The sequence below is a fragment of the Raphanus sativus genome, chromosome 6, assembly GCF_000801105.2.
Source record: "Raphanus sativus cultivar WK10039 chromosome 6, ASM80110v3, whole genome shotgun sequence".
Lineage (NCBI taxonomy): Eukaryota > Viridiplantae > Streptophyta > Magnoliopsida > Brassicales > Brassicaceae > Raphanus > Raphanus sativus.
The window spans coordinates 34,469,446-34,483,736 of NC_079516.1; the positions used below are offsets into that span (position 1 = coordinate 34,469,446).

General features: G+C 36.4%; 1 protein-coding gene and 1 pseudogene across 2 annotated transcripts; both read left to right on the top strand.

Annotated features, from left to right (window-relative positions):
• Positions 1-3,073: 3,073 nt before the first annotated feature.
• LOC108809711 (F-box/kelch-repeat protein At1g22040-like) lies at positions 3,074-5,022 on the top strand. Of its 2 annotated transcripts, none has more exons than XM_018581867.1 (2): positions 3,074-3,256; positions 3,345-5,022. In XM_018581867.1, exon 2 carries the CDS (start codon positions 3,379-3,381, stop codon positions 4,792-4,794), a length of 1,416 nt encoding a protein of 471 aa, XP_018437369.1. In that variant the 5' UTR covers positions 3,074-3,256; positions 3,345-3,378; the 3' UTR covers positions 4,795-5,022. The 2 variants fall into 2 exon arrangements, with proteins under 2 accessions (XP_018437369.1, XP_018437371.1); XM_018581869.2 differs by having other exon boundaries at positions 3,074-3,159.
• A 2,823-nt stretch (positions 5,023-7,845) lies between these two features.
• LOC108810818 (membrane-anchored ubiquitin-fold protein 6-like) lies at positions 7,846-9,265 on the top strand (annotated as a pseudogene).
• The last annotated feature ends 5,026 nt before the right edge of the window (positions 9,266-14,291 follow it).

Below are 14,291 nucleotides of genomic sequence, written 5' to 3' on the forward strand. Positions count from 1 at the left end.
AAACTGTAGAGCTTTGCGTGCTTTTGAAGAGGAACTACTGCCTTCTATCTCCCCTATCTGAAGCACCTCCATCACCGCAGGCTTCTCCACTCCCTTGAAGGCGTCCAGCATCAGTTTGGTGGGATCCTCAAGCGTCTGTACCACTGGACCATGTTGTTGTTGCTGTCTCCCTTGGTTCTGCCCTCCCATTCTCCTGTCCCCGTGTCCCTTAATTCTACCATACGAGATAGATCCATCACCATAGTTTCTTGAGAACTTCTCCTTATAAGGGTGATAGGAGCCCTCCTGCTTATATGATCCATAATTGTCCCGTGCTATACCTTTCCCCTTATCAGCACCTCTTCCTGCTTGATACCTGCCACTCTGCCCCTCTCTCCTGTCCCCGTGTGGTCTCGTTTCAGTAGCTGCAATAGCTTTGTAGCTCGTTGCTCCCGTTCCTTCTTCCACCTGGACGTCTTCCGGAAGTTTGTTATCTCCTTCCTTAACCACAGTCGGGCACTTAGCCTTCTCGTGAGTCAAACAAAAGCATTCTGTACAGAAACCAAAAAGCTTTTCGTACCGAAGCTTCACCGTGATCTCCACACCTTCCTCAAAATCCACTGTCACCGAAAAAACCAACGGTTTGAAACCATCCACCTCCACTCTTACTCTTCCACCGATGATATCAACTGGCCCTTGAACCTTTCCTATCACATCACCCACACTCTGTAGTGTCTCCACCGCCCTAAATTGAAGAGGCAGGTCCATGATTCTGACCCAAAAGACCAGCTTCGACGGATAGTTCGTTTCCAAAACCGGTTTCCATCTAACCAATGAAATCATCCAATGATCAAAATGGAAAGGTTCCATTTTGAGAACCTCCACAATGTCCTCCTCCACATCAAAGGCAAACTGGAAACGGCCAAGCCCAAGATCCGTACCCGCCACTCTTCCTTCGACATTCCATATCCTTGGCAGCATGAAGAGAAGGGTCTTCATGTCTTGCTTCGGTGGATTCATACAACGACCAATAAGCATTTTTGAGAAACTTGCAATTAGCGCCGAGTTATCAAACCTTGGCACCGTGACCCGAACACCCGTCTTAACCACTTCACCTTTCTTTCCTCCAGACTTTGCAACCCACTGACCTTGAGACATAATGAAATAAAGATCAGAGAACTGAGTGAAACTTTGCAAGAGAGAAATACTATTTTTGAAACCGATGATGTCTACACTCTCAACCAAAAGCAATATATATATTAGAGCTACTGCCATCGCATTATTAATGCTCCCAAATAATTCTGGATACCAAATCAGAAGAAGATCATCAATTAAAATCTTGTGAGAATGAAACCCAAGTATAATGACAATAATGAAAAGGTTAATTAAAAGGATATTTTCCCCCATAATCTCTTCCCCAATTCCTTGATTACTCAACCACATTACCAAAATCCCGTTTGTAAAGCAATTTTTATTCGCCAAATCTCGTATCATTAATCTCAGAGGGTAAAGAAATAGGTAAATTAGTTTTGAAGTTGACAATAAATAAAAAATATTTAATATTAAAATTAGAAGTGCTACAATGAAATGGAGTTACAAAGTAAGAGAAGGAAAGCAATGTCTTTGAAAAAAGAGCTTTTGTAAGCTATACGATAAGGGTGGTGTAGTTGGTTATCACGCTAGTCTCACACACTAGAGGTCCCCTCTTCGAACCCGTGGTCCGACAAAATTTAGTTTAAAAAAAATTATATATACAAGAAGCATAAATTTATAAAATACCAACCCATAAGCAAGAATGGCGGGAAGAGGAGGCTCTAGAACAAACCTACACCAAACTGATTCATAATTTTTGGTTTTAAAGTAATTAGTGCACTATGAATATATATTAAAGCAGAGAAGAATGAATTATTCAAGAGTATGATTTTCTAAACAGTTTGTTATTTCATGCAACAATAATAACTCCTAATGATGTAAATTTTAGTTGAGTTGGGAGAAGAGAAGACCGATTAAGTAACTTCGCATGGTGTCATCATTCATCAATCCAACGTTCCCTACTAAATTTGACAGCAAAAAAGGCCATCAACTGTTTGTTATTTAATGCAGCAATAATAAGAACAATACTTAGGTTCTTCCCTGAGGTGAACTTATGAATTCACCTCTTTCCTTATTTCAATCATATTACCATAAATATTAATGTCACATAAATAAATAAATTATAAATTACAAATAAAATAAACTTTAAATCATAAACTCTAAATTCGAACCCTAAAACCAAATCTTAGATCTTAAATTTTAAACCCTAAACCCTAAAATCAAACCTATACCCTAAACCCAAACTATATACCCTAAATCCTAAATCTAAATTTAAATTCTAGACCTTAAACTCAAACCATAAACTCTAAACCCAAACTCCAAACTCTAAACCCTAAACCCAAACTCTAAACCCTAAATCCTAAACCTTCAACCCAAACTGTAAACCATAAACCCGAAATCTATACCCTAAAATGTATTTGAAAATACATTTGATGATCATTGACCCAAAAGTATTTGAAAATTTTGGGTTTATAGTTTACAGTTTGGGTTTAAGGTTAAGGATTTAGGGTTTAGAGTTTGGGTTTATGGTTTGGGTTTAGGGTTTAGAGTTTGGATTTAGGGTTTATGGTTTGAGTTTAGATCTAGAATTTAAATTTAGATTTAAGATTTATGGTATATAGTTTGGGTTTAGGGTATAGATTTGGGTTTAGGGTTTAGGGTTTGGTTTAAAATTTAAGATTTAAGATTTGGGTTTAGGGTTCGAATTTAGAATTTATGATTTAAAATTTATTCTTTTATAATCTATAATTTATTTATTTATGTGACATTAATATTTATGACAATATAATTGAAATAAGGAAAGAGGTGAATTCATAAAGTTCACCTCATGGGTGAACCTAAGTATTGTTCCAATAATAACTCCTAATAATCAACAAGTTGATGTAAATTTTAGTTGTCTTGGGAAAAGAGAAGACCGATTAGGTAACTTCACATGGTGTCATCATTCATCAATCCAACGTTCACTATTAAATTTCACAACAAAATAAAACAATTAAAAAGACCATCAACTGATCCAACGACAAAATCTCAAACTTGGAACCAAAAAGACAATTCAATCTATCTCTTCGATAGTCTTTTGCTGCTTTGGTAAAGAGATTCTCATATCTGTTGGAACTCTATTAATTTGTCTCCTTGACACCTCTCTCTGGATCCTTACTATGTATATGTAATTAGCTGCTTGTAGGTACATAATCGATCTATGTCATATTAGCAGTGTTTCGATCTTCTTGAACATGTTTTCTTGATTTTTGTGTCTGTTTTTTCCTCTGCAGAGACTCTTGATTTTTCAAAGCTAAGCTCTCATGCATGGGTTCTGTAATAAGCTTGAGCTGTTCCAAGAAGAAATCAACTACTCAGGACAAGGACTTCTCAAACAAAACTTTCAAAATATCAAAGACATGTTCATTGAACGATCAAGATTCATACTACAGATTGTTTCCAAATCTTCCTGATGAGTTATCTATACAAATTCTTGCTAGGCTCCCAAGAATCTGCTATTCGAATGTTCGGTTAGTTTCACGGAGGTGGAGATCAGCTGTATCTACCTCTGAGCTGTTTACTCTAAGGAAACAGCTTGGTAAGACAGAGGAATGGCTCTATGTGCTGACTAAAGGCCAAGATGATAACCTTTCGTGGTACGCTTTAGATCCAGTGTCTACAAGATGGCAGAGACTGCCTCCATTGCCTGTTATTGTTTACGAAGAGGAATCTACTACAAGTAACAAACTCGTTGAGATAGCGACGAGCTTGCTCGGTAGAAAAGAGGTCTCTGAGCCCGAGGAAACGCCCTTCTGTGGATGTGCTATTGGTTCCATCGATGGGTGTCTCTATGTTCTTGGAGGGCTCTCTAGGTCTAAAACCGTGAGCTCGGTTTGGCGGTTTGACCCGGTTCTTAACTCCTGGAGTGAAGTGAGTTCCATGTTGGCGAACCGTGCTAATTCCAAAATAGGAGTGTTGGACAAGAAGCTTTATGTTGTTGGAGGTGTTGAGAGTCGACGTGGAAGATTATATCCGCTTCAGACAGCTGAGGTTTACGATCCAGAGACCGATGTTTGGTCAGAGGTTCCGGACATGCCTTTCTCAAAGGCGCAACTGTTGCCTAGCGACGAGTTCTTGGCTGACATGTTGAAGCCTATAGCCACGGGGATGACTTGTTACAACGGTAGGTTATGCGTTACTCAGAGTTTATACTCTTGTCCTTTCTTTTATGATGCTGGAGGAAATGTTTACGATCCGGAGACGAATCTCTGGGGTGATATGCCGTCTGGTATGGGTAAAGGTTGGCCTGCAAGGCAAGCGGGTACGAAGCTGAGTGTTGTGGTGGGTGCTGAGTTATATGGTTTTGATCCTTCTTCTTCTTCGGTGGAGGATGGGAGAGTTAAGGTTTATGATCAAGAGGAAGATACTTGGAAAGTTGTTATTGGTGAAGTCCCTGTTTATGATGAGACAGATTCAAAATCTTCTTATTTGTTTGCTGGGTTTCATGGGAAGCTTCATTTTATTACTAGAGATTCTAACTGTAACGTTACAGTATTAAGGGCCGATGTTAATGAGATCCCAGGCTCTTCATTATCGTCTATCTCCAAGCCTGTTTTGGGTGCATGCTCTTTGAAGGAAAAGGACAATGTAGATAACAAGTCAGACAGTGATATTTGGAAAGTCATTGCAAGCAAGGACTTAGGTGCTGCTGAACTTTTTAGCTGCCAAGTTATAGATATATGAAAACCAAGAATCTTTGCTCATTTATTGTGGGACATTAAGAGTTTCTGTGTACAGCCAAAATCAACAGTTTGAAGCTTTGTGATATGTTCTTCCAAAGATTATCTTAGTCTAATTCTTTGATGGTCCTGATTCTATATACTTCTCCTGGCTTTGGCTGGCATGTAAGCTTGAACAATAAGATGTTATGTAACAATATATAGTTGGTGTTAGGTCAAATTATGTGATTCAGGCTCTCAGCCGCATTACTTGATCTTTTCATTCTCTAATGTCTTTCTTTTAAGCACTTTGATTCACATCACAACATTTCCTATTTCACACATATATAAGATTCTAAAGCAAATCCTGTATATGTATTCCTATTTCCTAGGGTTTCTAAATATTCTTAATATATACATACAATGACATATCAGTTCCTGAAAGTAGAAAAAAATGTCTTTCTTTGTGTCCTATTGATTCAATTACAAAAGTTCAGCTGTTGAAGCTCCTCCCCTTTTATTTAGTTAATCCATCTCAATTTTTACATGGTTTCTTGATTATTTTACTTAACCGGAATTGTCGGTTCGGTTGAGAATCTCTATTTGATTATTTGCGTGGTTCTTCTATAACGGTGGACCTAAGGACCCAACACTATGGATGTTGCAGGCAGAAGAAAATAGGTAAAAAGAAAATATGATAATATGGTTGATGCCTTGGAATGAAGAACGCCTTATCATAAGAGTTTCTCCATCCCCGTTCTATAATTATCTCTATCCCATTTATAGAGTAAATGGAGTAGAAAATGGAGTAATGAACAAAAAATAAAATCATTACTCTATTTAAAATGGAGTAGTGAACAAAAAATAAAATCATTACTCTATTGTTCATTATTCTATTTTTCACTCTATTTACTCTATAAATGGAGTAAATTATGGAGTGAAGATAAAAATGACCCTAATCATAAGCTAAACCACCTCTGGAATCTTATTTCACACTTCACCCTCACTTTTTTTATCTTCCCTTTTCTTTTATAGTGAAAGTTGGTTTTTAAATATTTGAACGAATCTTTACAAAAAAAAATATTTTAACGAATCTGTTATGTCATTAATTATCATATTACTTTAACATGATGTGAAGGAAACATTTAACCCAAAAATGATGTAAAGGAAACAGTCTTCTTTTTCTGAATGCATGCATATCACTAGGCCGTTATTTATTTCATTCAAAGCATGTATTGTGTGTTTTGTGGAATGCACGAACAGATTTTTCCTACATAACAACTTAAAAAAAAAGGTTTTTTTAGTAGGTTTTTTTTTTTGGAACACTAGTAGGTTTATTTACATTTGGTTTCATTACTTACAAACAACACTAAAATTAATGAGTAAGGTATGAGGGCATTATGTTATTAAATACTCCCATTTTTAAATTAGTTTAGGCTTATATAGTTGGTGGCTGCCATTTTCCAACCATTTGGGGATTAATAAATGTCTGCTCATCCTAAATTCCAGAATCGTCCCATAAATTTATGTATTGGAGGAACAAAATGCTACATAATTGAGATGATTTGTCGTGGTGGGGGGAACCACAAATAAATAAAAAAATCATTTTCCTTTTAAAATATAAATAAATGTCAGAGTATCAATACCCACTATATAAGAATGATTGAAATCCACTTGTACATTTTTTTGGAAATCCACTTGTGAAAGACTAGAAGCCCAAACTGTCATGCTCTCATTTTTTTTTATTTAGTACAACATGGCCAGAGGTTACTCATTATTTACACCAAGAAAAAAGTTTCCTACCTACACAAAGTTTACACTAATATAGTAAAAACCATCCAAAATATCAAAATATGTCAATAACTACACGAAATTTATGTTAATACATGTCACATGTACGAAGTAAATGATAATACATTGGCAACATCACAACCGGATTTAATTGATCTTAAGCTAAATTAATGAGGACAATCCGTAATTTATTAAACTTAATAAATTTAATTGATTTTATTAATAAAATTAATAATTATTAAACTTAATAAAATTAGTAATTTATTAAACTTAACAAACTTAACAAACATAATAACTTTTTAACATAATAAAATTTTTAAACTTAATAAAATTACAAATTTATTAAAATTAATAAACATAATAATATTTTTAACTTAATAAAATTACCATTTTTAAACTTATTAATTTTTTGAACTTAATAAGTTTATCAAACTTAATAAATTTAATAAACTTGATTGATTTTATTAATAAACTTAATAATTATTTAAACTTAATAAAATTATAATCTATTAAACTTCAGGAAATATTTTTAATAAATTTAATAAATCTATTAAACTTTTTTCCTTAAGTTCAATAAATTATTAAACTTAAATTTAATAAACTTGATTTATTTTATTAATAAACTTAATAATTATTTAAACTTAATAAAATTATAATTTATTAAACTTCATGAAAAAAGTTTAATAAATTTAATAAATTGAATAAATCTGTAAAAAAAATTTCCTTAAGTTTAGTAAATTATAATTTTATTAAGTTTAAATAATTATTGAGTTTATTAATAAAATCAATCAAGGTTATTAAGTTTAATAAACTTATTAAGTTTAATAAATTTAATACGTTTAATAATTTTATTAAGTTAAAAATTATTATGTTTATTAAGTTTAATAATTTGTAATTTTATTAAGTTAAAAAACTATTATTTTTGTTAAGTTTATTAAGTTTAATAAATTAGTAATTTTATAAAGTTTAATAATTATTTAGTTTATTAATAAAATCAATTAAATTTATTAAGCTTAAGATCAATTAAACCCGATTGTGATGTTGCCAACATATTATCATTTATTTCGTACATGTGACATGTATTAACATAATTTCGTGTAGTTGTTGACACATTTTGATATTTTGGATGGTTTGCACCATATTAGTGTAAATTTCGTGTAGCTGAGAAACTTTTTTCCCCATAGATATAACGAATATATTCTTGTATTGTTAATATATATATCACCATCAGACAATCTTAATTCACAAGTCTGTAAATCATACATCTTATTCTTATTACAAATTATCAGAAATGAAAACAGAAAAGAAAAGTATAATTATGAGATTAACGAGGGGTAGAAAAGTCAAATGAAGGATTCAGGTAGTGGTAGTGTGATCTGAAGAAGAATCTCACTTGACAAATTAAGTTCTGCTGTTCAAAGACACACAACCTTTGAACCAACTTGTCTCTCTTTTCTTCTTTATTCTTAAAAAGATTCTTGTTTCTGACGAGAAAACAGAAAGATGGGAGGTGAAGATTGGATAGAACTCAAGTTCAGACTCGCAGATGGCACCGACGTAGGTCCCACCAAGTAAGTCCATCTATGACTGTCTGTTCTCTCAAAGAGAAGATCATTTCTCAATGGCCTAAAGGTTCTGTTCTTCTTTCTCAGGACTGTTGGGTTCAGTCTCACTTGATTTCATTGCTTGATGGGTTCCTTTGTTTAAAGTTTCTGTCTTTCCCATATGTTTTGATTGTATGAAAAGTTCATCTTTATAACCAAAAAAAAAAAAATAAAGTTCATCTTGCCTTAAGTTTGGGTACTGAGCTTTATAAAGATTGAGCTTTAACAGATGAATGGTACTGTAATTGTATATTGCTTTTTCATGGCTTAGATGTTTGGTAACCATGGTCTTAGTTTTGAATGATACTAATACTTACTACTTAAGGTTTGTGTTGGAACTGCAAATTTTCAAGTGTTTCTCTCTGTTTTTGACAGACTCAGAATATATTCCACTGAGTGTTAATGATGTGAAGCTCATCACTGCCGGTAAAATACTGGACAACAATAGGACGCTTGCTGAATCCAGGCTTCCCGTTGGAATGATCAGCACCATGCATCTTCTTCTTCCCCCTCCTACTTTACACAAAAAGAGTGGTACGTTTTTTCAATACCTCTGTATACATTTATTTGATCATCCCTTGAATCCTCTTTGTCACTATGGTTCTCAGCTTCCAATCTTCCATTTTTCAAAGGTTTTAGATCAATAGTAATGAGGGGTCATAATCATCTTATTATATGAATCTTTTACATGTCCACAGAAAAAATTCAAGTTGATCCTCCAACAAAGAACCGCTGTGTGTGCACCATTTTGTAGCTGCAAGTTAACTGGATCATAGAGATTTTTTTTATCCTTAAACTGATAATATAGCACTGGGTGATGATTCTCCGTGGAACAGCTTCCATAGCCTCAAACAAGCTTTGAGGAAGTTCCCTTCAGTAACAAGATGATTGGCATAGATAGACTTGAAAATAAAGGATCTTCATTCCAGAGTTCGGTTTTCATTTTGTGTGGTCGATAATTTATTTTTCATTTTTATTTCATTGTTTTATCAAAAAGGGGGTCGAGATCATGTACTATGTTTTTTTTTTTGGAAGGATGTTTCTTTTGTATATGTACAGTATGTTCAGAACAACCAGTTTATAAGACCAAAAATAACAATAGTTTACTGGTATTGATGAACGGTTTAATAGCATTGGTTTCTTGGTTCTTCAGAGTCATCGTCAGCTCCTTCAATCTCTGCAAACTTGAGGCTTAGCTGAGAGTAGCGGTTATGCATCTCCTATAGTTTCACAAACTGATTGTAGAATAGGTTTAATAAGAACTTGCTCTCTTATTAATCTCTTGAGAAAATCACTCAAAACTCAAGAACCCTAATACAATTTCCAAAACTCTCTTAAAGGTTGCAACAAGTCTGCAACTTCTTTTATAGGGATATAACTTTTTTTTCCTAATCGACTTAACATTATTGAGATATTTCCTAATTTCTATAATTTCCAAAACAAGATGAAACTAGGATTGCTTGCTCTTCAAGCTTACTTCCTACATTCTCCCCCTTAAGCTTGAAATCCCCAAGTCTTCAATTCCAATCATGCTCCTCATTTCTTTGTACCGAATTCGTCCAAGTCCTTTAGTCAAGATGTCTGCTGTTTGTTCATTCCCTGGTACGTGTTGCACCTCGATTTGATCGTTGTCAACACATTCACGAATGAAGTGGTATTGTCGATGTATATGCTTGCTTTGCCCATGGAACACCGGATTCTTTGTTAACGCGATTGCAGACTTATTGTCAATAAGTAGTACTACTTTCTCACACTTCTTCCCCACGACTTCACCAAGTAAATCCTGGAGCCAAATAGCTTGCTTTGTCGCTTCAGTGGCTGCCATAAACTCTGCTTCACATGATGAAAGAGCAACTGTTTCTTGTTTCTGAGAACTCCAGGTTATGGGCTAGTTCGAGAGATAGAACATATGTCTCGTTGTACTGCATCCGTCATCTTCATCCACATTATGACTTGCATCGCTATAGCCAACTAGCTTTACTTCTGCTGCACGTTTAAATGTCAAGCCATGAGCAAGTGAACCTTTCAAATACCGCAGAATCTGTTTTATAGCTGCAGCGTGTGAGATCTTTGGAGCCTGCATATATCTACTCATGACACCAACTGCAAAGGAGAGATCAGGCCGGGTGTGGAGAAGGTATCTAAGACAGCCTATGGTTCTTCTGTAGTCCTTCTCGTCGACACTGGATTCCTCGTAAGCCTTGGACAGAGTTAAGCTTGGATCGAATGGAACATGAACTGCATTGCAGTCTTGCATTCCGGTTTCCTCTAGGATCTTATTTGCATATCTTTCCTGTCTCAATGTGATCCTTTCACTATGTTGATCAACCTCAATGCCCAAGTAGTATGTCAGCAATCCTAAATCGCTCATCTCAAACTTCGCAGCCATTCCTTTCTTGAACTCATCGATCATCTCTAGACTTGTACCAGTTACCAAAAGATCGTCAACGTAAACTGCCACAAGTAGCAGGTGTTCTTTATTGACTCGACGATACAATGCTGGTTCCTTGGAGCATCTTTCGAACCTTAGTTCACTCAGTACCTTGTTTAGTTTTTCATTCCACGCTCTCGGAGCTTGGCGTAGACCATAAAGAGCCTTTCTCAGTTTGTAAACTTTATTCTCTTGACCCTTGACTTCAAAACCTTCTGGCTGAGAAACATATACTTCTTCTTTAAGATCTCCATGCAAGAACGCGGTTTTGACGTCCAAGTGATGCACTTGCCACCCTTTTGTTGCCGCTAGAGCTAGTAAGAAACGGACAGTCTCTATGCGAGCCACCGGTGCAAACACTTCATCGAAGTCAATACCGTGTCGTTGTATATAACCCTTTGCTACCAATCTTGCTTTGAATTTGTTTATACTTCCATCGGAGTTGCGTTTGATCTTAAAGATCCATTTGAGTCCGATCGCTTTTGCTCCAGCCGGAAGTTCCACCAAGTCCCACGTTCTGTTTTTCACTATTGATTTAATCTCATCTTGGCAAGCATCTCTCCATACTTTCTCCTCCTTTGCTTCCTGGTAGCTCCATGGTTCATCGTTTATACTTAACAACAATCTTTCTCCTTCAAGCTCAGCCAACAAGATGTAATCATCCAAGTAACCAGGCTGTTTTCTTATTCTCTGAGAACGTCTCAACACGGGCTCTGCTTCATCCCCATCACTCTCGTCATCCTCTTGATCTTCTTCATTCTCCATTGACGTGTTTGGTTCAGGTGTGGGTGTAGTCTCATCGGGATTAGATATTGTGATGATATCATTGATGCCATGATTGCCGTATTGACTGATATTGATCTGAAAAGATCCGCTTGTGTCTTCTTTGTTACTTGTCGTCCAATCCCAGCCTTTGCTCTCGTCAAATATTACATCCCTACTGACCATTACTCTTTTATTTGTTGGGTCAAAGAGTCTATAGGTTTTTGATCCTGGTCCGATCCCAAGATGTACGAGCTTTATTGACCTGTTATCAAGTTTCCTCAGATGCTGTGACTCTACTTTTGCGAATCCAATGCAGCCAAAGATACGCAGATGACCGACGTATGGCTTCTTGCCTTTGAACAACTCGTATGGAGTCTTGGCGTTGATGACACGACTTGCTGCCCTATTTATAATATATGTAGCATGTCTTACCGCTTCGCCCCAAAGATAGTTTGGCATCTCCATATGTTTCAAGATACTTCTTGTCATGTTGAGAAGCGTTCGATTTCTCCTCTCTACTACCCCGTTCTGTTGAGGAGTATACGGAGCTGTTAGATGCCTTTGTATCCCGTGTTCTTCACAATAAGAGTTAAACTCATTGGATGTGAATTCACCACCACGATCTGTCCTTAGTGTTTTTATTGTGGCTTTGCTCTCTTTCTCAACAATGGCCTTAAAGTTCTTGAACTTCTCGAATGCTTCCCCTTTAGTACTTAAGAGCATCGTCCACATGTATCTACTGTGATCATCAATTAATACAAAGATGTATCTTTTGTGTGATGGCGTTGATGGCGTAATGGGTCCGCAAAGATCACCATGTATGAGATTAAGTACCGTATCAGCTCTAAACGATGTCGACTTTGGGAATGCCTGCCTCGCTTGTTTACCGAGTATGCAAGAAGAACATGCTTCTTTATCGCTTATTATCTTCGGTAGGCCTTGTACAAGTTCCTTGCTTGCCATTAATCTGATTGCTTCTCTTCCTATATGACCCAACCGTGCATGCCATATTGCTGATTCATTACTAGCCGATGCCACTAAACACCGATCATCTCTCTCGATATTGACTTTGTAGAGACGGTTTTTCGAGCGTTTGGCATTTGCGATGAGCTTCCCGTCACGATCTCTCAAAGTGAGATAGTCATCCTTCATTCGTATATCACATCCACACTCCGTAGCCTGACCAAGACTTATTATATTACTCTTCAAGTCTGGTATATAGTAGACATCAGCTAATATTCTTTTGCTCCCATCTCTAGTGCAAAACAATATTGGTCCTTTACCCTTGATGTCAATGCGAGAATCGTCACCGAATCTGACCTTGCCAGTGATGGTCTCGTCTAAGCTTTTAAAATATCTTTTATCACCGGTCATGTGATTGCTTGCCCCATTGTCTAGATACCATACTTTGTCGTTATCGTTACTCGTTTCAAAGATAAGAGGATTAACGTTCTTTTCGTTAAGATATACTACTTCATGAACCATTAGTTCCTCTGCTTCCGTAGTATCTGCATCTTTTGTTTCAGTCGTCTCTTGTAGCTTTAAGAGACGATCAGGACACACTGAGGCAAAGTGTCCCATCTTATCACACCGGAAACACATGACCTTGGACATGTCAAAGGTGTCCTGATATCGATCTTGATATGCACCATTATATCTTCCTCTGCCTCTTCCTCTGTTATAGAACCTATTTCCTCGGCCTCTTCCTCTGAAGTTACTATTATAATCGCGGTTGTTGGTGTTTGAGGTAGGATGAGCGTGTTGAGGTTGAGATTGAGCTTCGTTGCTTGCATACATGAGCTTGCTCTGAGTTTCTTCATCATCTTCGTCTTTCATTCTCTCTTCATAAGCTTTAAATCTACCAACGATATTCTCAAACTTTGCGGTCTTGAGATCAACGAATTGCTCCACTGTTGCGACCATTTGAATGTATTTCTTTCGTGGAAGACAAGACATGAATTTCTTTATAAGCTTATGTTCCTCAATGGGCTCTCCTAAAGCGGTTGCTTTTGATGACAGTTCGGTTAGTTTCCTAGCAATGTCACTAATGGTGTCTTTGTCTTTCATCTTCAGTCTTTCAAGATCAGACGCTAGTGTCGCCAATCTTGCTTCTTTAACTAGGTCAGCTCCTAAGTACCGTTCCTTGATCGCATCCCAAACTTTCTTTGCAGTCTCCAAATTTCCTAATTGCAACACAAGGGATTCGGGTAGTGACTGAAATATTAGGGCTGTGGCTAAGTCATTCTCCTCACTATTATTGGATTCCTTCTCCACCAGATCCCATACTTTGTTTACCTTTAACACTAATCTGATCCTTATCGTCCACAACGCATAGTTTGTGTCCGTAAGAATAGGACAACTTATTTTGGAAGATCCTCCTTCCTTTGGTTTTGACACAACGATGTCTCCCATGGTCGTTGGATCGCTTGTTCGCTTTTAGAAGCTCTGATACCAAATATAGTTTCACAAACTGATTGTAGAATAGGTTTAATAAGAACTTGCTCTCTTATTAATCTCTTGAGAAAATCACTCAAAACTCAAGAACCCTAATACAATCTCCAAAACTCTCTTAAAGGTTGCAACAAGTCTGCAACTTCTTTTATAGGGATATAACTTCCTTTTCTTAATCGACTTAACATTATTGAGATATTTCCTAATTTCTATAATTTCCAAAACAAGATGAAACTAGGATTGCTTGCTCTTCAAGCTTACTTCCTACATCTCCTTAAGCTCTGTCTCAACAGATGCATACCAGTCTCTGGTCTCCAGCATCTCCTCGACTAGATCGTTTATGCTGTCTCTGAAACTATGGAAGATTGCTTCATCTTTGGTGTGTTGCTTCAAGAAAGAGTTGCAACTGCAGGCGAGAAGGCATATAAGTTCAGTGGTTCAATACACATGTTCTTTCACGTTCATGCAAGATCTTGATTT